This window comes from Bufo gargarizans, chromosome 1 (genome assembly GCF_014858855.1).
Source record: "Bufo gargarizans isolate SCDJY-AF-19 chromosome 1, ASM1485885v1, whole genome shotgun sequence".
Taxonomy (NCBI): Eukaryota; Metazoa; Chordata; class Amphibia; order Anura; family Bufonidae; genus Bufo; species Bufo gargarizans.
Genome location: NC_058080.1, coordinates 433,240,145 through 433,266,085, shown reverse-complemented (window position 1 = coordinate 433,266,085; position 25,941 = coordinate 433,240,145). Strand labels below are relative to the sequence as shown.

The 25,941-nt window shown below is 43.4% G+C and overlaps 1 protein-coding gene across 1 annotated transcript in view; it reads right to left on the bottom strand.

The window, feature by feature from the left end:
• Window positions 1-23,962: 23,962 nt before the first annotated feature.
• RCL1 (RNA terminal phosphate cyclase like 1) overlaps window positions 23,963-25,941 on the bottom strand; it is a 36,081-nt gene continuing 34,102 nt past the window's right edge. Inside the window, exon 9 of the mRNA XM_044272086.1 lies at window positions 23,963-24,440. Within this exon, the coding sequence (XP_044128021.1) occupies window positions 24,293-24,440 (148 nt within the window). The 3' untranslated portion in view covers window positions 23,963-24,292. The remainder of the gene's footprint in view (window positions 24,441-25,941) is intronic.

Below are 25,941 nucleotides of genomic sequence, written 5' to 3'. Positions count from 1 at the left end.
ATGTGTCTAGCCATACATGCTAAATTATGCCCTCTGATATCTGGAAATGCCATGCCACAATTTTCTTTGGTATTCATTAACACCTTGGCCGGTATTCTGGGTCACTTTCCGTGCCACAAAAACACTGTAAAGGCCTTAGTTAATTTTATTTTTTATGTCGGGGTGTTTTAGTAATAAAGGAACGGTTTGTAGTGGGTATATCAATTTGGAAATTGACATCTTAAGTAAATGGTTTCTCCCCATCAATGACAACGGCAAGTCATGCAGTCAGACATCACTAACCTGATCACTGTTTTTGGTAGAAATGATATTTCTAAATGGCAAATAATTTACTAGCAGGTGTAGTAGAGTAATAGAAATCCATCAGACCCAACAGTCATGACATGCATGCTGCTGATTCTGTGTAGTTGAATCACTAATTGAAAGGGGCATGTTCAAAATAATAGCAGTGTGACATTCAATGTGTGTGACGTTCAAAATAATAGCAGTGTGACATTCATTCTTTGAAAAACAGGTGGCAATTATTGCCCTTATTTAAGAAAGGAAGGCAGCAAATATTGTACATGCTGGTTAGAGTGCATTTCCCTCTGAAATTCTGAGGAAAATGGATCAGACATTGTTCAGAAGAACAGTGTACCTTGATTAAAAAGTTGATTAGAGAGGGGAAAACATATAAAGAAGTGCAGAAAATGATAGGCTGCTCAGCTAAAATGATCGCAAATGCTTTAAAATGGCAACCAAAACCGGAAAGACGTGGAAGAAAGCGAAAAACTACCATTTGAATGGTTAGAAGAATAGCTAAAATGGCAAGGACTCAGCCGACAATCAGCTCCAGGAAGATCAAAGAAGGTCTAAAGTTACCTGTGAGTACTGTTACAATTAGAAGACGCCTATGTGAAGCCAAGCTATCTGCAAGAAGCCCCCGCAAAGTCCCACTGTTGAAAAAAAAAAAATGTGCTGAAGAGGTTACAATTTGCCAAAGAGCACATTGACTGGCCTAAAGAGACATTTTGTGGGTCTAGTGGCCGGAGACAGTTTGTCAGATGACCCCCCAAACACTGTGAAAACAGTAAAGCATGGTGGCACAAGCATCATGATATGAGGATGTTTCTCATACTATGGTGTTGGGCCTATTTATCGCATACCAGGAATCATGGATCAGTTTGAATACATCAGAATACTTGAAGAGGTCATGCTGCCTTATGCTGAAGAGGAAATGGGTGTTCCAACAAGACAACGACCCCAAACACACCAGTAAACATGCAACATCTTGGTTCCAGACAAACAAGATTGACGTTCTGGAGTGATCAGCCCAATCCCCGGATCTTAATCCAATAGAAAACTTGTGGGGTAACATCAACAATGCAGTCTCTGAGGCAAAACCAAGTAAGAGAGAAGAACTGTGGCATGTAGTCTAATCATCCTGGGCTGGAATACCTGGTCACAGGTGCCAGAAGTTGGTTGACTCCATGCAACACAGATGTACAGCAGTTCTCAGAAACATATACAACTAAATATTAGTTAAGTGATTCAAAGGAAAGCAACATTTTCAAACATTTTTCAGTTTATATAGTGAATGTTTAAGTTTGTAAAGAAGAATACAAACACTGCTATTTTTTTTGAACAGTCTAATATTCACTTTTCTTCAATTTTCTTATAGGAACAACACAAATTTTATATATTTTTCTTCATATTTTGATCTGGAATAGAATGTGTAGTGTTCCCAATGCATTTTGGAAATAAAAGCGCTTAGAAGGATTTTGAGCTTTATTCACTTTTTTAAACACACTGCTATTATTTTAAACACAACTGTATCTTGACTCCATAGTACCTCCTATTTTGATCCCTTTAGGGTTTAAGTATTTATTTAAGAAGTTTTCGAAAAAGCCCTACAAATCCCAACTCATCCAAAACCATGTCTAGCCAATTCAAGTTTATACTGTCAAGCGCCTTTTGGGGGCGTCTAGTGTGACAATTGCAGGCGTTTTCCCTTTATATCTCAGCGTTCCTGTCACAGATAGCGCCAGCAACACCTTACAAATGTTGGTAACTGCTGACCTACCCTTAACAAAACCCACCTGCTTGGGTGAGATGAGCGTGGGGAGTACGTCTGCTAGTCTATTCGCTAGTAATTTAGAAAGTATTTTCAGATCCTGATTTATCAATGAAATCGGTCTATAAGATTAAGGGTCTTCTAGGTCCCTTCCTTTTTTTTATGTATTAAGGCGATAAAAGCTGTGTTCATGTGATCTGATAGACTACTCCCATCTACTATAGAGGTATAAAGTGTAGTTAGTATTGGTTACACATTACTTATACGAGGTATAACCATCTGGTCCTGAGGCTTTTCCGGAGGTAGATTGAATCTCCATTGCTGTGATTAGAGCATTTAAGAAGGCTAATTGTTCGCTAGTTTTTTTTGGTAGGGGCAGGGCTTCTAAAAAGGTCTTCCCTTCCCTAGAAAATACGTCAACAATTAAAGGGGTTCTGCAGGGGATCTGGATAGATCATCAGCATCTGATCGGCGGAGGTCCAACACCTGGGACCCCCACCGATCAGCTGTTTGAAAAGGCAGCGGCGCTCCAGCCTTCTCACTGTTTACCGCAGGCCCCATGACATCAGGACTAGTATCACTGGTCTGGGCGGGGCTAAGCTCCATTCAAGTGAACAGAGCTTAGCCCCGCCCAGGCCTTTGATACTAGTCGTGACGTCACTGGCCTGCAGTAAACAGTGAGAAGGCAGCAACGCTCCTGGAGCGCCGCTGTCTACTCAAACAGCTGATCGGCGGGGGTCCCAGAGGATAGATCATCAGTTTAAACAAACTGCAGAACCCCTTTAAGTTAGTGATGTGTTTAGGTCTGCATTCTCTAGTTCCATCTCCCCTTTTGGTACCATTAATATGTCATTGGACGTCTACCTTTCGCAAGAAAAGCTAACAATTTCTCCGATTTGTGCCCGTATTTATGCAGTTCTATTTCAAGTCGGGGTCTTTTAATGTCTTCTTGTTTCAAAGCCAATGTGTCAAAATCTCTACGGGCCAACACTTACCTCTCTTTTGTAGCCTGGGTCCGAGTAGAGAGAAAGTCGGCATATGCTGTTCTTAAATTATCACTAGCCTTTTCAAAATGTATTCTGACCATTTTTTTTATTGATGAAACATAGGCCAGTAAACGACTTCTCAAAATAACATTGGTGAGTGGATATGTTCTGCATTTTCATCTACAAATTCCATCTTCCATTTTTGCAGTATCTTTGCAAAGTTCTCATCCCGTAACAGAAAATTTGGGAATCTCCATATAAAATCCCTACCTCTCGGATACTGATCTATTACTTCCAAGAGTATTGGAGAGTGCCCACAGATAACCATATCTTTGATACTAACTTCTGATATTCTCTGGAGAATCCGAGACAGAAATAAATAAATCAATTCGGGACCACTGCAGGGGAGGGCTGGCAGCCTTCGTCCTGGGGGGAAAATCCAGTCAAGTGGCCCATTTTAGCACCGCCCATTATTATTAGCCCCTCCTACATATAATAGTCCACTCCCAACAAACACTGTACAGCTGAAATTCTATAGTTGAGGCCTGTCTCTACACATCATACGGAGAGGGGAGGTCTGTCCTGGCTGCACTGCCTGCTTCACATTATACAATAAACAGCAGGCTACAGCCAGGAAGCTCCTCAGCTCTCCTCCCTCCCCAGATCCTGCTCAAGGCCTGTGGTTCCCCCCACCATCTGCCACCCGCCCGTGGCCTGCTGCCCCCTTTCACCATCCTCACCCAGCTCTGAATCCTCCTTCTGCAAATGGCAGGAGGAGGAGTCGGAGCATCTCCTCTCCTACATAGCACCACATACCTCTTACATCCAGGGATGTCACCTTTGTTGTAGACGTTTTCTTTCTTTATCTTCTCCATTCAGACCAGACCACCATGATGATTTTTCTGCCATCTCCCGTCTCTGCAGAGATTGAGAAACAGACATTAGTTTCCCACATTTCCATCATCTTCTGAACACCCTTTCCTGCCACCCCCAATACTATACTGCAGAAACAGTCCCCCTGGAAATAATACTACCACACAGATAGTGCCCCCTTCAACAATTATTGGCACACAGTACTCTAAAAAATAACTGCGCCCAGACACTAATAGTATAAAGATAATGTCCCCCAAAAATAATTGTGCTAAGCTGATACTATGCCAGGGTGCCCCCAAAGTAACAGTGCTCCCCAAAATCCCGCCAATAGAAATAATTCTCTGCCAGAGCAAACTTAGTAGTAATAATGCCCCTATAGTGCCCTAGTAATCATGTTCCTCATAGCCCCCCAGTAGTAGTAAAGCGCCCCATAATACCCCCTAGTAGTACTAATTATTACTCCCTATAATATGACAGTACATGAAATACCCCCGCTTAGTGCCTGCAGTTGATCTAATGTCCCCATAATGTATGCCAGTATAAAATACCCCTATATAGTGCCCCACTAAATGCCCTCATAGTGCTCCTCTCCCCCTTCCCCATAGTGTCCCCCATAGTATGCCAGTAAAAAAAAAATCCCCTTCTTAGTGCCCCCAGCAGGTGCCCCTATAGTGCTTCTCTCCCCCACAATGTGCCAGTAAAAAATGCCCCTTAGTGCCACCATATGCCCTAATAGTGCCCCCAATTAATGCCCCATAGTGCCGCTCTCCCCTATAGTGCCTCCCATAATGTGCCAGTAAAAAAATGCCCCCTTAGTGCCACCAAATGCCAGTGCCCCCCATAATGTGCCAATACAAAAGGCCCCTTTAGAGCCCCCACTTCCCCATAGTGCACCCACATAATACCCCTATAGTAACACCAGATGCCCCATAGTGCCGCTCTCCCCTATAGTGCCCCCAATAATGTGCCAATAATAAAAAAAAAGCCCCTTTAGAGCCCCCAGATAACCCCATAGTGCTCCTCTCCCCCATAATGTGCCAGTAAGAAATGCCCCCATAGTGCCAGCTCCCCTCATAGTGCAAGCTCCCTCCATAGTGCCAGCTCCCTTATAGCGCCAACTCCCCCATAGCCATAGTGATAGCTTCCCCCGCAAAAAAAAAAAAAAAAAAAAAAAAAAAAAAACACTAATACTTACCTCCATCAGCAGCGATGCAGGCCTCTTCCAGCCTGTGTCCCTGCTGTGTGCTGCCCGGCTCAGGCGGCACGATGATAATGACATCATCGCGCTGCCTGAGCCGGCCTCTGATAGGCTGCGGCATAAGTGCCTGCGGCCTAGCAGAAGAACAGGGGAAGGACACGCCTCTCCCTCCCCCACAGCACAGCCATGTGTATTGCTGTCCTGAGGACGGCGATAAAGATGAATATGGAGATGAGCGCTTCCTACTGTCTGCCGCAATTACATCCGCGCCGCCTGTGCTGATAAGCGGTGCGGCCCTGAGGAATAAAAAAAATTACAAACATTTTTGTTAAAGACGGGCGGCCCAGCGGCCATTTTTTTTAGGGCGGCCTGGGGGGGAATTGCCTCCCTGCCCCCCAGCCCATCCCGCCCCTGGGGACCAGTTATCATGAACATGTGAATAATGTGTGAACTCTCTGCCCTGAAGGTGACACAATCTCCAGCTGTCTTTTAATGAAAGAGAATTAACAATGTCAGCTAGGGTCTCCCGTTTACCTTTTGATCTGTCATACCTTCTATCTTCTAGTATGTTCATAACCATGTTGAAATCCCCTCCAACTATTTTATTTGTGTGTGTGTCCTGAAGTAACTTCTGACCCATTAAATCTAAAAAGCTCCTTTGACCATGATTTGGGGCGCATATGTTATATATAATATAGTCACCGAAAAGTCCTGATATATGAATACGTAACATCCTACCCTCAGTATCATTTGCCACCAAGTGAACATTGTGGGCGACATGTCTTCCAACTAGAATCAATACCCCGGCTTTTCTCCCTACTGCTTCTGAACCGTACACTGTACCAACCCACAATTTCTTCATTCTATGGAAATCTGTTTTTGGGAGATGAGTCTCCTGCAGCAATGCTATGTCTGCCTTTAATCTTTTAAGATGTCTCAAGATTTTCATACGCTTATTCAGGGAGCACGACCCCTTAACATTCCAAGAGATAATGCTCATATTACGTTACTGCAGAAAGATCCATGGCCACCATAATACAGGTCCTTCTAAAAAAAATTAGCATATTGTGATAAAGTTCATTATTTTCTGTAATGTACCGATAAACATTAGACTTTCATATATTTTAGATTCATTACACACCAACTGAAGTAGTTCAAGCCTTTTATTGTTTTAATATTGATGATTTTGGCATACAGCTCATGAAAACCCAAATTTCCTATCTAAAAAAATTAGCATATCATGAAAAGGTTCTCTAAACGAGCTATTAACCTAATCATCTGAATCAACTAATTAACTCTAAACACCTGCAAAAGATTCCTGAGGCTTTTAAAAACTCCCAGCCTGGTTCATTACTCCAAACCGCAATCATGGGTAAGACTGCCGACCTGACTGCTGTCCAGAAGGCCATCATTGACACCCTCAAGCAAGAGGGTAAGACACAGAAAGAAATTTCTGAACGAATAGGCTGTTCCCAGAGTGCTGTATCAAGGCACCTCAGTGGGAAGTCTGTGGGAAGGAAAAAGTGTGGCAGAAAACGCTGCACAACGAGAAGAGGTGACCGGACCCTGAGGAAGATTGTGGAGAAGGACCGATTCCAGACCTTGGGGGACCTGCGGAAGAGTCTGGAGTAGAAATATCCAGAGCCACCGTGTACAGGCGTGTGCAGGAAATGGGCTACAGGTGCCGCATTCCCCAGGTCAAGCCACTTTTGAACCAGAAACAGCGGCAGAAGCGCCTGACCTGGGCTACAGAGAAGCAGCACTGGACTGTTGCCGAGTGGTCCAAAGTACTTTTTTCGGATGAAAGCAAATTTTGCATGTCATTCGGAAATCAAGGTGCCAGAGTCTGGAGGAAGACTGGGGAGAGGGAAATGCCAAAATGCCTGAAGTCCAGTGTCAAGTACCCACAGTCAGTGATGGTCTGGGGTGTCATGTCAGCTGCTGGTGTTGGTCCACTGCGTTTTATCATGGGCAGGGTCAATGCAGCTAGCTATCAGGAGATTTTGGAGCACTTCATGCTTCCATCTGCTGAAAAGCTTTATGGAGATGAAGATTTCATTTTTCAGCACGACCTGGCACCTGCTCACAGTGCCAAAACTACTGGTAAATGGTTTACTGACCATGGTATTACTGTGCTCAATAGGCCTGCCAACTCTCCTGACCTGAACCCCATAGAGAATCTGTGGGATATTGGGAAGAGAAAGTTGAGAGACGCAAGACCCAACACTCTGGATGAGCTTAAGGCCGCTATCGAAGCATCCTGGGCCTCCATAACACCTCAGCAGTGCCACAGGCTGATTGCCTCTATGCCACGCCGCATTGAGGCAGTCATTTCTGCAAAAGGATTCCCGACCAAGTATTGAGTGCATAAGTGAACATAATTATTTGAAGGTTGACTTTTTTTGTATTAAAAACACTTTTCTTTTATTGGTCGGATGAAATATGCTAATTTTTTTAGATAGGAAATTTGGGTTTTCATGAGCTGTTTGCCAAAATCATCAATATTAAAACAATAAAAGGCTTGAACTACTTCAGTTGGTGTGTAATGAATCTAAAATATATGAAAGTCTGATGTTTATCAGTACATTACAGAAAATAATGAACTTTATCACAATATGCTAATTTTTGGAGAAGGACCTGTACAACCAAGCAAGAATGGGTCCAATCAAGAACCCTTCCGCAGTGAAACAGGTGCCTCCCAGCGTAGCACCCTCCACTTCTCCTAGTACCCAAGATATGCTGACCTGACACCCCCAAAAATCTAACTTCATTAACTAGTAAAACAGATGAAAAGACTTCAGCTTATACATTCTTCTTACTAGAATTTCCTTTTTCTGGTAATCGGGGCAGGTCATCACCGCCCGTTAAATGTTCACAATCATTTCCTCCTCAGCCATCACCTCAGTGGATTATCACCTCAGACTGTTGGTTTTAATGGCCTTTGCGCTTTTGGAGAACCTCTGGCATTGGACGTGGGGTGCAAAGAAACACTGTTCCAAGCTGGTGGCTTAGCAGGTGTGGCTGATGGTCTCGGTCGTTATTCTGTTCCCTCTTTCTCCACTTCACTATCATCTAGAAGCAGTAGGTATTCAGATTCTTTTGGATTTTCAAATTGCCTAGTCACCCCATCATGCTTCCTTATTCTTAATACTGCAGGATAAGCTAGATGAAATCTAATCCCCTTTCTGTAGCGTCTCGAGCACATATCACTGAAGGCTCTGCATTTTCTTGTGATGTCTGCTGAATAATCAGCAAATAGCACTTTGGCGCTTCTAATAATCAATGGTTCCCGCCTCAGCCTGTATGCCCTCAGAATGTCCTCTTTGAGTAATCTAAGTACTTACAGATAACTTGTTTAGGTCTCTGGTTGGTATTTGAGGAGGTAAATTTTTGAGGTTCCTTTAAAGTAGCCACTCTGTGTGCTCTCTCTACCTTCCTCCTGCCTGGCAGATCCAGGGCTTGTGGGAGTTAGTGTTCAAATAAATGGCGTAGATCTCTTGGCGGTACCGATTCAGGTACTCCTAACCATTCTTAAAGGGGTTGTCCAAGTTATATTTATTGATGACCTATCCTCAGGTCCAACACCCCCGCCAATCAGCTGTTTGGAGAGAAGGCGCGCGCCGTGCCAGCGTTGCCTCCCCTTCACCGTTTACCTTCTAGCCGTTGCATCTGCAGCGGTGAGCAGGTGTCATTACACCCAAACCGTCCCATTCATTTCTATGGTACGGATCGCTGTATGAATGCCTTCTCTTCAAACAGCTGATCAGCAGGGGTGCTGGGTGTCGGACCCCCGCCGATCTGATATTGATGAGCTATCCTGAGGATAGGTCATCAATAAATGTAACTTGGACAACCTCTTTGATCTATTTTCTAGATCATCCACTCTCTTTTAATTGTTCCGCTGTCAAATATATATCTTGCATCTTGGTAGAAATTTCAATGTTTCTTCCTCCATACATGCCACCCTTTGCTCTACTTCTGTTAGTCTGTGGTCTTGCTGCGCAACCTCCTCCTGTAACTTAGTATCGCCTGACTGGCATCCACAGTGCTCACTATCTGGTGCTAGCTGTTTAGCCATTTCTATAGCCAGTTGTTATAAATCCACCACACCCCCTGCAACTTCAAACACGTCCACCTGTGAATCTGGTGGCCCAGCGTCTCGCTCTCCTCCTTCTGTTCACGTTGTTGTGGACTGAGTCTTGTGAAGCGTGTGGCCCTGTGCGCTGTGAGGTCATCCCAAGGAGGTGATTTTCTGCCCGCTCCTAAGTAGGTACTGCTGCATACACGCATCGGAGCTTGTGTTTGTATATTTTGTCTCCCGTTAACACTGGGGAGGGTATCGGGTCAGGCAGTTGGATTCTTGGTGGTGAGGAGCTCAAGGCTCTGCTTCCTCACATACCAGCACCGGAATCGGAAGTCCATTTTTTTTTCCCCCTTCTATTTTTTGTACAATAAAAAGACTTTAAAATCATATTTTTGTATCACTGCACTCACAGACCCATATTATTTTCATTTTTCTTTCAATGGAACTATGTGAGGGCTTGTTTTTGAAGCACAAGTTATGCTATTAATTGGTGCCATTTTGGGGTACATACAACTTTTGAATAGCTTTAAAGGGATTCTGTCACCAGGATTAACGATATGTAGATATTTAGGGTAGGGTTTCACCTAGTGGGGCTGAAGTGGTTAAAGGGGTTTTCCAGGTTATAGTTAATGATGGTTCTATGTTTAGGATAGGTCCTCAATATGCGATTGATGGTTTTGTCATCCTTGATACCCCCACCAATCAGCTGTTCACAGCACCCACCAACTCTGACACAAAGAACTAACCTGAAAGCACAGGTTGTTTATTTAGCCCCCTAGATGCCGTGATCAATACTGATCATGGCATCTAAATTATTAGGCATTGGCCTCCCACCTGCTTTTATTGTGGGTCACTGTGGCAGCCATGGACCTAATAATTGCCTCTACGCCTTCCAAGCGCTGATGCCTTGGCTGAATAGTCATTGTCTGTTTTTTCAGTATTCCGGTGCTTTCTAAAAATAAAATGCTTTGGCGAAAAAACCTAACTTCAAATTGCCTTTTTCTTACACTTTTTAAGAAAAAAACTATACATAATTGGTATCGCCACATCTGTAACTAGTAAAATAAAATGATCAAATTTCTTATACTGTATGGTGAATATAATAAATAAAAAAAGCTAAATTTCTGTTTTTAATTCCGCCTCCAGAAAAATTTAATTTAAAGGGATTCTGTCACCAGGATTAACAATATGTAGATATTTTATATGTGCCCATTAGTCTTCATGCAGTGTTTACAATGATCCCGCTGTTTATGCTCTGTGTGCCTTATAAAAAGCAATCTTATTCATATGTAAATCACCTCTGTCAGGAGCCCAAGGGGTTGTCCCACGATCTCCTGGAGCCCAGCCGCGCCTACTAAATTTATTCACTGCACTATCCTGACGTCATGTAATCTCTGCTCCGTAGTCTCACGCATGCGCAGTGGACACTGTAGTCTGCGCCCATGCGGACTACTGGCATCGGCTTAGACGAGTCAACTGCGCACTGCGCATGCGTCGGCCCCCTCTGCGCGAGATCACAGCACTGACGTCAGGGATAGTGGAGTGAATAAATTAAATGGTAGGCGGCGCTGGGCTTCAGATCGATGGGCGCGGCTGGGCTCCAGGAGATCAGGGGGCAATCCCTTGGGCTCCTGACAGAGGTCATTTACATATGAATAAGATTGCTTTTTATAAGAATATAAAGGCACACAGAGCATAAACAGAGGGATCATTGTAACCACTGCATGAAGAGTAATGGGCACATATAAAATATCTACATATTGTTAATCCTGGTGACAGAATCCCTTTAAATTACATTTTTCTGGAGGCGGAATTAAAAACAGAAATTTAGCTTTTTTTATTTATTATATTCACCATACAGTATAAGAAATTTGATCATTTTATTTTACTAGTTACAGATGTGGCGATACCAATTATGTATAGTTTTTTTCTTAAAAAGTGTAAGAAAAAGGCAATTTGAAGTTAGGTTTTTTCGCCAAAGCATTTTATTTTTAGAAAGCACCGGAATACTGAAAAAACAGACAATGACTATTCAGCCAAGGCATCAGCGCTTGGAAGGCGTAGAGGCAATTATTAGGTCCATGGCTGCCACAGTGACCCACAATAAAAGCAGGTGGGAGGCCAATGCCTAATAATTTAGATGCCATGATCAGTATTGATCACGGCATCTAGGGGGCTAAATAAACAACCTGTGCTTTCAGGTTAATTCTTTGTGTCAGAGTTGGTGGGTGCTGTGAACAGCTGATTGGTGGGGGTATCAAGGATGACAAAACCATCAATCGCATATTGAGGACCTATCCTAAACATAGAACCATCATTACCTATAACCTGGAAAACCCCTTTAACCACTTCAGCCCCACTAGGTGAAACCCCCTTCATGACCAGAGCACTTTTTACACTTCGGCACTACACTACTTTCACCGTTTATCGCTCGGTCATGCAACTTACCATACAAATGAATTTTACCTCCTTTTCTTCTCACTAATAGAGCTTTCATTTTGTGGTATTTCATTGCTGCTGGCATTTTTACTTTTTTTGTTATCAAAATGTAACGATTTTTTTGCAAAAAAATGACATTTTTCACTTTCAGCTGTAAAATTTTGCAAAAAAACGACATCCATATATAAATTTTTCGCCAAATTTATTGTTCTACATGTCTTTGATAAAAAAAAATGTTTGGGCAAAAAAAAAAAAAATGGTTTGGGTAAAAGTTATAGCATTTACAAACTATGGTACAAAAATGTGAATTTCCGCTTTTTGAAACAGCTCTGACTTTCTGAGCACCTGTCATGATTCCTGAGGTTCTACAATTCCCAAACAGTAGAAAACCCCCACAAATGACCCCATTTCGGAAAGTAGACACCCTAAGGTATTCGCTGATGGGCATAGTGAGTTCATAGAACTTTTTATTTTTTGTCACAAGTTAGCGGAAAATGATGATGATTTTTTTTTTTTTCTTACAAAGTCTCATATTCCACTAACTTGCGACAAAAAATAAAAAATTCTAGGAACTCGCCATGCCCCTCACAGAATACCTTGGGGTGTCTTCTTTCCAAAATGGGGTCACTTGTGGGGTAGTTATACTGCCCTGGCAATTTAGGGGCCCAAATGTGTGAGAAGAACTTTGCAATCAAAATGTGTAAAAAATGACCGGTGAAATCCAAAAGGTGCACTTTGGAATATGTGCCCCTTTGCCCACCTTGGCAGCAAAAAAGTGTGACACATCTGGTATCGCCGTACTCAGGAGAAGTTGGGGAATGTGTTTTGGGGTGTCATTTTACATATACCCATGCTGGGTGAGAGAAATATCTTGGCAAAAGACAACTTTTCCCATTTTTTTATACAAAGTTGGCATTTGACCAAGATATTTTTCTCACCCAGCATGGGTATATGTAAAATGACACCCCAAAACACATTCCCCAACTTCTCCTGAGTACGGCGATACCACATGTGTGACACTTTTTTGCAGCCTAGATGCGCAAAGGGGCCCAAATTCTTTTTAGGAGGGCATTTTTAGACATTTGGATCCCAGACTTCTTCTCACACTTTCGGGCCCCTAAAAAGCCAGGGCAGTATAAATACCCCACATGTGACCCCACTTTGGAAAGAAGACACCCCAAGGTATTCAATGAGGGGCATGGCGAGTTCCTAGAATTTTTTATTTTTTTTGCATAAGTTAGCGGATATTGATTTTTTTTTGTTTTTTTCTCACAAAGTCTCACTTTCCGCTAACTTAGGACAAAAATTTCAATCTTTCATGGACTCAATATGCCCCTCACGGAATACCTTGGGGTGTCTTCTTTCCGAAATGGGGTCACATGTGGGGTATTTATACTGCCCTGGCTTTTTAGGGGCCCTAAAGCGTGAGAAGAAGTCTGGAATATAAATGTCTAAAAATATTTACGCATTTGGATTCCGTGAGGGGTATGGTGCGTCCATGTGAGATTTTATTTTTTGACACAAGTTAGTAGAATATGAGACTTTGCAAGAAAAAACAAAAACAAAAAACAAAAAATTTCCGCTAACTTGTGCCAAAAAAAAATGTCTGAATGGAGCCTTACCAGGGGGGGGTGATCAATGACAGGGGGGTGATCAATGACAGGGGGGTGATCACCCATATAGACTCCCTGATCACCCCCCTGTCATTGATCACCCCCCTGTAAGGCTCCATTCAGACGTCCATATAATTTTTACGGATCCATGGATCGGATCCGCAAAACACATGCGGACTTCTGAATGGAGCCTTACAGGGGGGTTATCAATGACAGGGGGGTGATCAGGGTGATCACCCCCCCTGTAAGGCTCCATTCAGACATCCGCATGATTTTTACGGATCCATGGATCGGATCCACAAACACATGCGGACGTCTGAATGGAGCCTTACAGGGGGGTTATCAATGACAGGGGGTGATCACCCCCCTGTCACTGATCACCCCCCCTGTAAGGCTCCATTCAGACATCCGCATGATTTTTTACGGATCCATGGATACATGGATCGGATCCACAAAACACATGTGGACGTCTGAATGGAGCCTTACAGGGGGGGGTTATCAATGACAGGGGGTGATCAGGGTGATCACCCCCCTTGTCACTGATCACCCCCCCTGTAAGGCTCCATTCAGACATCCGCATGATTTTTTACGGATACATGGATAGGATCCGCAAAACACATGCGGACTTCTGAATGGAGCCTTACAGGGGGGGTTATCAATGACAGGGGGTGATCACCCCCCCTGTAAGGCTCCATTCAGACATCCGCATGATTTTTACGGATCCATGGATCGGATCCACAAAACACATGCGGACGTCTGAATGGAGCCTTACAGGGGGGTTATCAATGACAGGGGGTGATCAGGGTGATCACCCCCCTTGTCACTGATCACCCCCCCTGTAAGGCTCCATTCAGACATCCGCATGATTTTTTACGGATACATGGATCGGATCCACAAAACACATGCGGACGTCAGAATGGAGCCTTACAGGGGGGTTATCAATGACAGGGGGGTGATCAGGGAGTGTATATGGGTGATCACCCGCCTGTCATTGATCACCCCCTGTAAGGCTCCATTCAGATGTCCGCATGTGTTTTGCGGATCCGATCCATGTATCCGTGGATCCGTAAAAATCATACGGACGTCTGAACGGAGCCTGACAGGGGGGTGATCAATGACAGAGGGGTGATCAGGGAGTTTATATGGGGTGATTTATGGGTGATCAGGGGTTCATAAAGGGTTAATAAGTGACCCGGGGGGGGGGGGGGGGGTGTAGTGTAGTGTAGTGTTTGGTGCGACTTTACTGACCTACCTGTGTCCTCTGGTGGTCGATCCTAACAAAAGGGACCACCAGAGGACCAGGTAGGAGGTATATTAGACGCTGTTATGAAAACAGCGTCTAATATACCTGTTAGGGGTTAAAAAATTCGGATCTCCAGCCTGCCAGCGAGCGATCGCCGCTGGCAGGCTGGAGATCCACTCGCTTACCTTCCGTTCCTGTGAGCGCGCGCGCCTGTGTGCGCGCGTTCACAGGAAATCTCGCGTCTCGCGAGATGACGCGTATATGCGTCCAGGAGGAGTAAAGCAACCACCCCCCGGACGCATATCTGCGTACAGCGGTCGGGAGGTGGTTAAAGGGGTTGTCCACTTATCCTATACTGATGACCTATCCTCACTCTCGCTGATCAGCTGTATGAAGAGAATAGGACAGAGCCATCCAACTGAAGTCAATGGGACAGAAGAGCTGCAATTACACCTTCTCGTCACTGTTATGTCAACAGCAAGCAAGTAAACAGTGATGAGATAACAGCACTCATACGAACACCATGTTCTCTTCATACAGCAGACACCCTGAGGCAGAGTCCGTGACTGGAGACAACTCCTATCTGGGGTTGTCACGATACCAAAATTTTGATTCCATTTCAATACCATAAAAAAGTATTGCAATACTCGCTACCACGTGAAAAAAAATTACACTGCAAAAAAAGCCACGTGTGCATTCCCCATTTTATGGAACGTCACAAATCATATAGCCGGCACCTGGCCTCTATGACAGGGAGCTGCGATCAGCGTCAGTTAACCCCTCATGTGGAAAGAAAACCAAAAGGGAGTCCAGCTTCCAAAAAAGTGTACTTTATTCAAAAAATATTAAAATCCAACATGGCAACCCGGTCTATGCATTTCGGATCTGCTAATATCAATCCTTACTCATGACAAGTTGCAAACACAAAAGCTAGGGCTTATATAGCTGAAGTTACTAATCACAGACGACAAGTGGGATCAGCAAACAGAACACCCCCCATTGACATCACATTTAAAAGTTGGAGATACCACATTAGTGTAGAGACATAACCTTTAAAAAAAAAAAAAAAAATACATAATGTAACTCATCAAAACGAATACAGATATAATAAGAAGAATCAATAGTGCAAAATCAAATCATGTTTACAGACCTTGTGGGACACATGAGCCCATGCAAAAGATCCAGTAAGTTTCCCTGTTCAGAAGCTTCCGCTTGTGGTCTCCACCCCTGAGAGGTGGATTAACTTTTTCCAAATCCTGGACCTGAAAACCTGCAGTGTTGCCTTGGTGGACAACCGCATAGTGAAGACTGACGGCTGAAACCTTCCTTGTCCCAGCATGCTGAATGTCTGCAGATTCTAACCTTTAAACTATGTGTGGTGCAACCAATAGAGCAGGTAATACAACAGCTTTTGTGTTTGCAACTTGTCATGAGTAAGGATTGATATTAGCAGATCCGAAACACGCAGACCGGGTTGCCATGTTGGATAATATATTTTTGGAAGCTGGACTCCCTTTGGTTTTCTTTCTACATGTTCAAGTGCGCTTTCAATCCCAGCGCAGTCCGTGCCTTCATTCCAAGTGGAATCAGGTGAGCACAGCTCTGGACTGTTTTTTTTTTTTTGCTTTAACCCCTGAGGGGTAAACTGCAGTGCCGCACCTGAGGGGTAAACTGCCACTGATCGCAGCTCCCTGTAATAAAGGCCTGGTGCCGGATATGCGATTCTGCCGCTGGCACCCAGCCTCCTGTATCTGTATTAAACAATAATCATCTTTATTGGTGGCGCAGTGACCACAGTCCCTCCCCCTCTCACTCATCATTGGTGGCAGCAGCAGCAGCCCGGGGGAGAGGGAAAGACTGCTTCCTTCTCCCCTGTGCTGCTGAGGGAACATAGTGAGCGCTGAGAGCAGTGTGTGCATGTTCTGTGACAATAGGCTGTGCAATAGCGCAGCCTAGTTTCAGTAAAAGGCAAATCCCAGTATCGAATAGATACCGGTACAAAAGTATCGATTAGGTACCGATAATTCAATACTCGGGGCAACCCTACTCCCATCACAGACTTAACCTGTTCAAGCAACAGCCAGTTTGTAACAAATGCCAGAGCCCCATGTTTCAAATCTGACATGTGACAGTTTATCTGTTAACTCTGGAACGCTTTTACTTATCCAAGCCACTCAGATTGTTTTCTCATGACACATCATACTTCATATTACTGATGAATGCGAGTTGATACATTTTACCTTTATGCATAAAATGTTTATTTTTTTTAATTTGCTATTTTCTACGCTTTTAAGTCAGATAGTGATACTTAATAAAATTGTTATTACTTTACATTCCCCATATGTATACTTTATGTTTGAATCATTTTGTAAATGTAATTTTATTTTTTCAGGACATTAGAAGCAAATGTAAAAAATTAAGAAAATTGCCAAAACCCACTTTTTTTTTTTTTTTTTTTTTTAAAGGACCAGTTCAGTTATTGAGGGACTTAATTAGTAGAAACGACACGCAACTGACCCAATTTTAGAAACTACACCCCTCAAGTTATTCTAAATTGATTTTACACAGTTAGACACAGTAAACCCTTTGTGACTGAACAGCTCAATTTTTTTTTATTTTTTTTTTAATAAAGGCCAATTGAAAACAAATTGACTTCAAAAGGTGTACATAGCCTTTAAGAACACAATGATTTTCCCATAGAATGCAATGGTAAACCACTGCAGTCTATAGTGTATGCAATCTAATGATAGCAAGTAGAAGTCCCCTAGGGGTCTAACAATAAAAGTCTGTAAATAAAAGTTTTAAAAATCTAAAAAACGAAAAACTTAAATCATCCCTTTCCTCATTGGTATCTTTGTGTCCGAAAATGCCTTTACTATTAAAACATAAAAAGTATTTATAACGTATGGTGATTGGCGCAACAAAGAAATTGCCAATTGCCATTATAAAACTACAGATTATCCCGCAAAAAATAGCAATGCAAGGATTTTTTTCAAAGATTTTTAAGTATTAAAACATAAGAAAAACTATAAAAGTGATTGGACTAACCCGCAGAACGAAGGTAACAGTTTTACTGCACAGGGAATGGAGTAAAAATGAAAGCCATAAAACAAATGGCACCCGTTTGTTGTACGTGTATAAGGGTATGGCCACACAGGTCAGATTTTCTGCAGCAGAATTTCCACTCCGGATTTGTTAGGGATTGTGTGGCAAAGCGTGAAATCCACAGCATAAACTGATATACTGCAGTTTTTAAATCTGTACCGCAGGTCAATTTGTGCTTTGGATTTTTATTAAAATACCATCCACTGTGCTGGTAATGTAAAATGCTGCAAATTTGCTACACGTAAATCTGCAGTATATCCATACCCTTAAATGGATGGCCTGGTTTCAGAGCTGAACCCAAACATAACCTCTTCTTCACTCATTCAGCATGAATGAGTGAAGCATGTTTTGCTCCTAAGCTCCCCCTTGCTCTGCATAGTGCAGGGCAAGGGTTTATTCTTTACCTCTGGTGATGTACTGGACTTTTAGGGTACCTAGGCGGAGGCTTCCACACCCAGCAGTGATCCCGGTGAGGTCACCGGCACTAATGGGTGGTCTTTAGCACTGCCCTAGCCTGTAAAACAAGAGGATATTGCCCTTATTGGTATATATAGCAAGAGAGTGGAGGCTGCAAGAAAGACTTATGTTGGATCCTGGGTATGGACAGCTTGTTCATGCCTGCTGATCTCTGAGGATGGAAGTGGTGCAGTGCATCAGCAGTTCTTTTAAGTACATCAGCATTTATCAGATTCACATGGTGAGGTAAAAAGGGATTACACTTACCGGTAATCGGTTTTCTTTGAGCCTATGACAGCACCCATGGAGAGACCGCCTCCTCAAGATAGGAAATCGGAAGTAGAAACTGCTTTAAAATAGGGACCACCCTCTCTACCTCCAGTCCCTTTCCAAGAACTAAGACAAATCCTAATATGATGATAATTGTAATTATTTGGGAAGGGAATTAGTTGGGTGCTGTCATAGGCTCAAAGAAAACCGATTAAAGTTAATATAATTTCATTTTTCCCCCTTCGCCTATGACAGCACCCATGGAGATTTAAGAGAGATTAATCTAGGGTTGGACAACAGCCTGGAGTACCTTACGGATAAAACCCAGGCCTTCATTAGAAGGCAGCTGAAGCCTATAGTGCTTGAAAAAAGTATGCGGGGAACTCCAGGTGGCAGCCCTACAAATCTGCTCTATAGAAGCGGAGGCTCTCTCTGCCCAAGATGTAGAGACTGATCTAGTAGAGTGAGCCACGAACCCTGAAGTAAATCGCTTGTCTGATCCATCTAGCGATAGTCTGGGAAGATGCAGTAGAGCCCTTCTTCCTACCCTGAAAAGAAAGCAACAGACAGGATGAGGACCTCCAGGGCTGCGTGACCTTGAATTAAACATCTCCTCACGTCTAAACAATGGAACTCTGATAATTTCTCATTTTTTGGAGAAGCACAGAAAGAGGGTAGGACTATCACCTGGGAACAGTGAAAAGAGGAAGATACCTAATCACCCGATCCTCCAAGATTTTTAAGGCTGGCCAATGGAAAGAGCAGCAATCTCACTAACTCTCCTGGCAGAGGTAATAGCTAGGAGAAAAGCCAGCTTTAGGGAGAGAATTTAGGGGAAATGCTACCTATCGGCTCAAACGGATCTGAAGTCAATGCTGAAAGAACCAAGTTTAAATCCCAGGGAGGGATCCTAACCTTACAAACTGGGGATAACTTAAAAACTGCAGTAATGAACCTCTTAACCCAGGGATGACCTGCTAATTTAGATTCAAATAAGGCATTTGAGGCAGATATCTTCACCTTTAAAGTGCTAGGTCTAAGTTTTTTCCTCCAACCTTCCTGTAAAAATTCTAACACAAGTGGAATATCTGGAGCCTCTAGAACAAGCATCCTCAAACTGCGGCCCTCCAGCTGTTGCAAAACTACAACTCCCAGCATGCCCGAACAGCCTACAGGTATCAGCCTATAGCAGGGCATTGTGGGAGTTGTAGTTTTACAACAGCTGGAGGGCCGCAGTTTGAGGATGCCTGCTCTAGAACATCCACTGGTCTATTGGCAAATCTGAAAAAATCCCTCCAAACTCTCAGAAGTGACCTTCTTACAACTTGCCAACAGAGTAGTGATAACCTCAGAGAGGCCCCTTCTCTTTGAAAACCCCCTGATCTAGGGACCATCTGCTTTCACGTTGTTTAGCCCTTTTAGATGTACAGCAGATAGAGAATCCTCCGCTACATTGAAAATCTGGTGGCTTAGGGCCATCAGACTGAGACCTGGTACCACTGTTTGTTGATATGGGCTACTGCTGTCATATTGTCCGAATAGATTGACATTTTTGCCCCTGATGATCGGAAGACTCTGAGTCAACGCTAACCTGATAGCATTCAGTTCTCTGAAATTTTGAGACTGGGTTCGAGAACCAAAGTCCCAGGTCCCCTGCAGCAGAGACTCTACATGGGCTCCTCAACAGAAAGTGCTGGCATCCGTGGTCAAAGAGGACTGCAGCTCTGTGCCAAGGAACACCCTTCTGTAAATTTTGTAGATTCATCCACCACTCCAGAGAAAACATCTGGGTTGATAGATGAAACCTCACATCCAGAGAGAGTGTACACCTGTCCCAAACCTCCAGAATCTGAAGCTGTAGGAGCCCTGAGTGATACTGGGCCCATTCTATCCCCAGCATGGCTACAGTCATAAGCCTCAGCACAGACATGGCTTCCCTCAGGGAAACTACCTGCCAAGAAAGAAGGCTCTGAATTTTTGTTGCGATTAACCAAGCTTTGTGTAAGGGCAACAGACACCTCTGGGATTTTGAATCTAGGATCATCCCCAAAAAACTGCACTTTTGATTTGGACACAAACTGGACTTTTCTATATTTATATCCCAGCCTGTCCAGAACCTCCCTCAACCAGGTAATTTGTTCTTCCAAAATGTGACTTGACTGGGCGAGAAGAAGAAAATTGTCTAGTTAGGCTATAATCACTAAGGCTACTTTCACATTAGCATTCAGGGCTCCGCTTGGGAGTTCCATTTGAAGGCTCTCACAAGCGGCCCTGAACGCATCCGTCCAGCCCTAATGCATTCTGAGTGGATGCGGATCCGCTCAGAATGCATCAGTCTGGCAGCGTTTGGCCTCCGCTCCGCTCAGCAGGTGGACATCTGAACGCTGCTTGCAGCGTTCGGGTGTCCGCCTGGCCGTGCGGAGGCGAACGGATCCGTCCAGACTTACAATGTAAGTCAAAGGGGACGGATCCGTTTGAAGATGACACAATATGGCTCAATTTTCAAACGGATCCGTCCCCCATTGACTTTCAATGTAATGTCTGTACGGATCCGTCTGAGCTACAGTATTGCTGGTACATATGATTTTTGGTTGCACTATATTACACTTTTTGTGAGGCAAGATAACAAGAAATAGCTGTTTTGGCACCGTTTTTATTTTTTGTTATTTACAACATTCATCTGACAGGTTAGATCACGTGATATTTTTATAGACCAGGTTGTCACAGATGCGGCGATGCCTAATGTGTATACATTTTTTTATTTATGTAAGTTTTACACAAGGATTTCATTTTTGAAGAAAAAAAAAAATTAAAAAAAAAATCATGTTTTAGTGTTTCCATAGTTGGAGAGCCAAATTTTTTCAGTTTTTGGGCGATTACCTTGGGTAGGGTATGATTTTTGCGGGATGAGATTACTATTTTGGGGTGCGTGTGACTTTTTGATCGCTTGCCATTACACTTTTTGTGATGTAAGGTGACAAAAAATGGTTTATTTAGAATAAATTTTTTACGATGTTCATCTGAGGGGTTAGGTCATGTGATATTTTTATAGAGCCGGTCGATACATAAATAATAAAAAAAGTATACATATTTGGTATCGCCGCGTCCGTATCGACCGGCTCTAAAACCATCACATGACCTAACCTCTCAAATGAACACCATACAAAATAAAAACTGTGCTAAATAAACCATTTTGTCACCTTACAACACAAAACATGTAATAGCAAGCGATTAAAAAGTCATATGCACCCCAAAATAGTGCCAGGGGGCTGGATCTCACAGGCTTTTCACCGGAACACAGCGCAGATGCCTCAGGAAGGCATCGCACCGCCTTCCATGCCATCGGGTCCCCCCCACAGCGCCATGGGGACCCGATGGCACCGCTGCCGCACTATAGAAAGCCGCAGGTCTGAATTGACCTGCGGTTTGCGGATCGCCGATTTAGCCTAGGTGCCTGCTCCACCAGGTTCCGATCACCGCCCGCCGGTGATCGGAACTATACATGCCGTACCGGTACGTCATGGGTCCCTAAGGGGTTAAGGGATCTAGCTACCGAAGTAGCGGCGATAGCTGGTTTAAAAGATCCCTTCTATCCATTGGGTCTTAGAGAACAGATATCCTCAAAAGGGAAGAACAGCTTTTTTTTAGCTATTTTGGCAACCGGGGCATCTAGCTTTGGGGCTCTATCCCAAGAGGCAGTCAGTTCCTCAAAGGGGTATTTACGCTTAACAGAGGAAGGTATAAAAAAAAAAAAAAAACTTCCCATCAGGCTTTTTCCCATTCTTTAGCAATAAAAGCCTGAATGTTCATATGCACATTAAAGACCTTTTTTCTCTTAGGGCTCAGACCTTCAGAGTCCTGAACAGACAGTGGCAGCATCTGGTCATCTAAACCCATAGTAGTTCTTACTACTTTTACTAGGGAATTAATTTTCTCTGCATGAAAAAAGCCATTCTTCCTCTCTCCAATCCAGAAAGCACATCACTGTCGCTAGAGGAAGGGGGGTTTAGACGCAGCTGCAGAGGTACTAGGGCGGCTTCTTAGTAAACTGCTAACCGACTCCTAAACCTCCTCCCGGATCATCTGCTTGATGCTGCCCATCAGAGACAGAGCTTCCTCCTCTATTAACTTTCTCACACATGTTTGGCAAAGGGGCTTTGCCCAAGCAGAGGGTAGCTTCTTTTTACATACAGCACAAACCTTGTCTTTAGATCTGGAGACCTTTCTAGACTCCTTATACACCTAGACATAGATGACCCCCAAGAGTAAACAGCAACATGCACATTGGGGGGGGGGGGGGAATATCACCCCTTACCCTACCGTGGTACCGGCGTTTCATTGGTGGTTTCAGTGGCTTCTGCGCCCTGAGACTGCTCCATTTTCAATCACTGAATCCTTCCAATGGAGGAACTGCCTGCTTCTTCACCCAGCAAGCAGTGAGCTGGCTGGGCTTCTCTCTACTGGGCGCGCAAACACTGCTCTCCCCCCCCACTTCCGGCTTACAGCGTTGCTTCCCTTCACCGTCGCCCTGGAAGTACGTGACAACACAGACTCCAGCGTCCCGGTGCACGTACCTCTCCCTGGCTTCGGGCGAGGGCCCGACATGCGACACAACCGCAGACATCCAGGAAGAAAAAAAAATAAAAATCTGGGCCAAGGAGCGGAGCGGGGAGGAGAGAGAGAGAGAGAAAGGCCCAGACTCAACAGCGGAGACTTACGCCGCACGGGTAAAGCCCTCCAAATACTCTAACACAGACTGGGACCGCAGCTCTATGCAATCCTTGGCGGTTTCCAAATTTCCTCCTGTCCCTTAGGACAGGAAACAGAATTGGTGGTACAGGGGGTGGTCCCTCTTTGAAAGCGGATTTTGGTTTCAGTGTCCTGTCCTGAGGGGAGGCGGTCTCTCCACAGGTGCAGTCATAGGCGAAATCCATCTACAATAGGTTTTGCACTTTCAGGTATCAGGTACAACCATATCCATTTTGTGGTCTGCAAAATATGGATACCAGCCATGTGCATTCTGCAATGTTCTCATTTCAGTAAAAATGCACATTGTCCGAAAAATTGAGAATGTTCTCATGAACAACATCTGTGTGCAGTCCACCTTTTTTGTGGACCCACAGAAACAAATAGCTCTATGTGCAATCCGCAAAAAAGGTGGATTGGACATAGTATATAAGGCCGAAAAAAAAAGACATTTGTCCATCCAGTTCGGCTATCCATCAAGTTGATCCAGAGGAAGGCAAAAAAAAAACTAACAAAAAAAACAAAACACAAACATGGACAAAAACTACGGTTGCATGAGGCTTTAATGCATGAGGGGCTGCTCTCAATGACTCCAGATTACACAACCCAGTAGCAGCTGACAGAGACCCTTCTATAGATCCGCCAAACACTGGTTTCCCTCAAAGCAGGATTGGTCCCTGCCACCCCTCACTAGCTCTCAAGATTGAACCCAGAGATAGAAAGTGTCTGTGGGCTCATCGTTAGTCTATCACAGTTGCTGAATGTTTGGGACTCTTTGCAGAAATGCTTTTTCTGTACCACGATGCATCAGGCATGGCCAGTTACCATGTGATGAGATTTTTCTCCCGTTTCTGTATTCACCCATTTTTTTTTTTTAAATAAGTCAAGTACTCCAGTTTGTTAAACATAGCAAAAATACCCAAATGGTTTATAAAGCATTATTTACATATCCAAGGGTGTATCCCAAACAAAGAACACCAGGGAATATAAATACACTTCTAAAAAAAACTGTTAGATAATTTAGGTTGTCAGAGTCCTATGTGAATATTTGGTGGCAGATGCTTGGAAGGTCGATATGTTATTGATTAAGTACCACTGGTCCAAGTGGAAAATAAAGTCTTGTTTGCAACTTCACTGTTCCCAATGATACAGCACAGCAAACCCCAAATTCTGGCTCTAGGAACGAGTACATCTGTCAGTACGATCCCCAAGAGAATTTGGCTGCACTATTTTATTGTCTTGCTGAGATTGGAAAATCCAACACCGACACAGGTCATCAACACTTTCTCTGCTCCTTTACGCTCTTCAAACATCTTGCTTTCCATTTTAAACATGATCTGGAAAAAGCTCCTCAAATGTCGCAAAAATTCAATCCTGGCAAGTACACACACACAGAACAGAAAAGAAAAGTTAAAAGCATATAAAACGATCAGCTGGGTATGGCTCTTTTTTTCCAGTTCACCAAATAGTACTTTTTCAGACTTAACCACTTCAGCCCCCCTAGCTTAAACACCCTTAATGACCAGACCACTTTACAATTCTGCACTACACTACTTTCACAGTTTATTGCTCAGTCATACAACTTACCACCCAAATGAATTTTACCTGCTTTTCTTCTCACTAATAGAGCTTTCATTTGGTGGAATTTCATTGCTGCTGACATTTTTACTTTTTTGTTAATCAAAATTTAACGATTTTTTTGCAAAAAATGTCATTTTTCACTTTCAGTTAAAAGCTTTTCTAAAAAAAACGACATCTATATATAAATTTTTCTCTAAATTTATTGTTCTACATGTCTTTGATAAAAAAAATGTTTGGGTAAAAGTTATAGCGTTTACAAACTATGGTACAAAAATGTGAATTTCCGCTTTTTGAAGCAGCTCTGACTTTCTGAGCACCCGTCATGTTTCCTTAGGTTCTACAATGCCCAGACAGTAGAAAAACCCCACAAATGACCCCATTTCGGAAAGATGGGCATAGTGAGTTCATAGAACTTTTTATTTTTTGTCACAAAAAATGATGAATGTAAAGGAAAAAAAACCCCACTAAAGTCTCATCTTCCACTAACTTGTGACAAAAAATAAAAACTTCCATGTACTCACTATGCCCATCATGAAATACCTTTGGGTGCCTTCTTTCCAAAATGGGGTCACTTGTGGGGTAGTTATACTGCCCTGGCATTTTAGGGGCCCAAATGCATGCAAAGTAGTTTGAAATCAAAATCTGTAAAAAATGGCCGGTGAAATCCAAAAGGTGCTCTTTGGAATGTTGGCCCCTTTGCCCACCTAGGCTGCAAAAAAGTGTCACATATGTGGTATCGCCGTACTCAGGAGTTGGGGAATGTGTTTTGGGGTGTCATTTTACATATACCCATGCTGGGTGAGAAATATCTTGGTCAAATGCCAACTTTGTATAAAAACTTTGTTTTTTTTGTTTTTTCTCACAAAGTCTCCCTTTCCGCTAACTTGGGACAAAAATTTAAATCTTTCATGGACTCAATATGCCCCTCACGGAATACCTTGGGGTGTCTTTCCGAAATGGAGTCACATGTGGGGTATTTATACTGCCCTGGCATTTTAGGGGCTCTAAAGCGTGAGAAGTAGTCTGGAATAAAAAGTAGTGTCTAAAAAATTTTACGCATTTGGATTCCGTGAGGGGTATGGCGAGTCCATGTGAGATTTTATTTTTTGACACAAGTTAGTGGAATATGAGACTTTGTAAGGGGGGGGGGGGGGAGAATCTATTCCGTATGTGTTTTGCGGATCCGATCCATGGATGCGTGGATCCGTAAAACACATACGGGCGTCTGAATGGAGCCTTACAGGGGGGTGATGAGGGAGTGCATATGGGGTGATCACCCCCCTGGTAAGGCTCC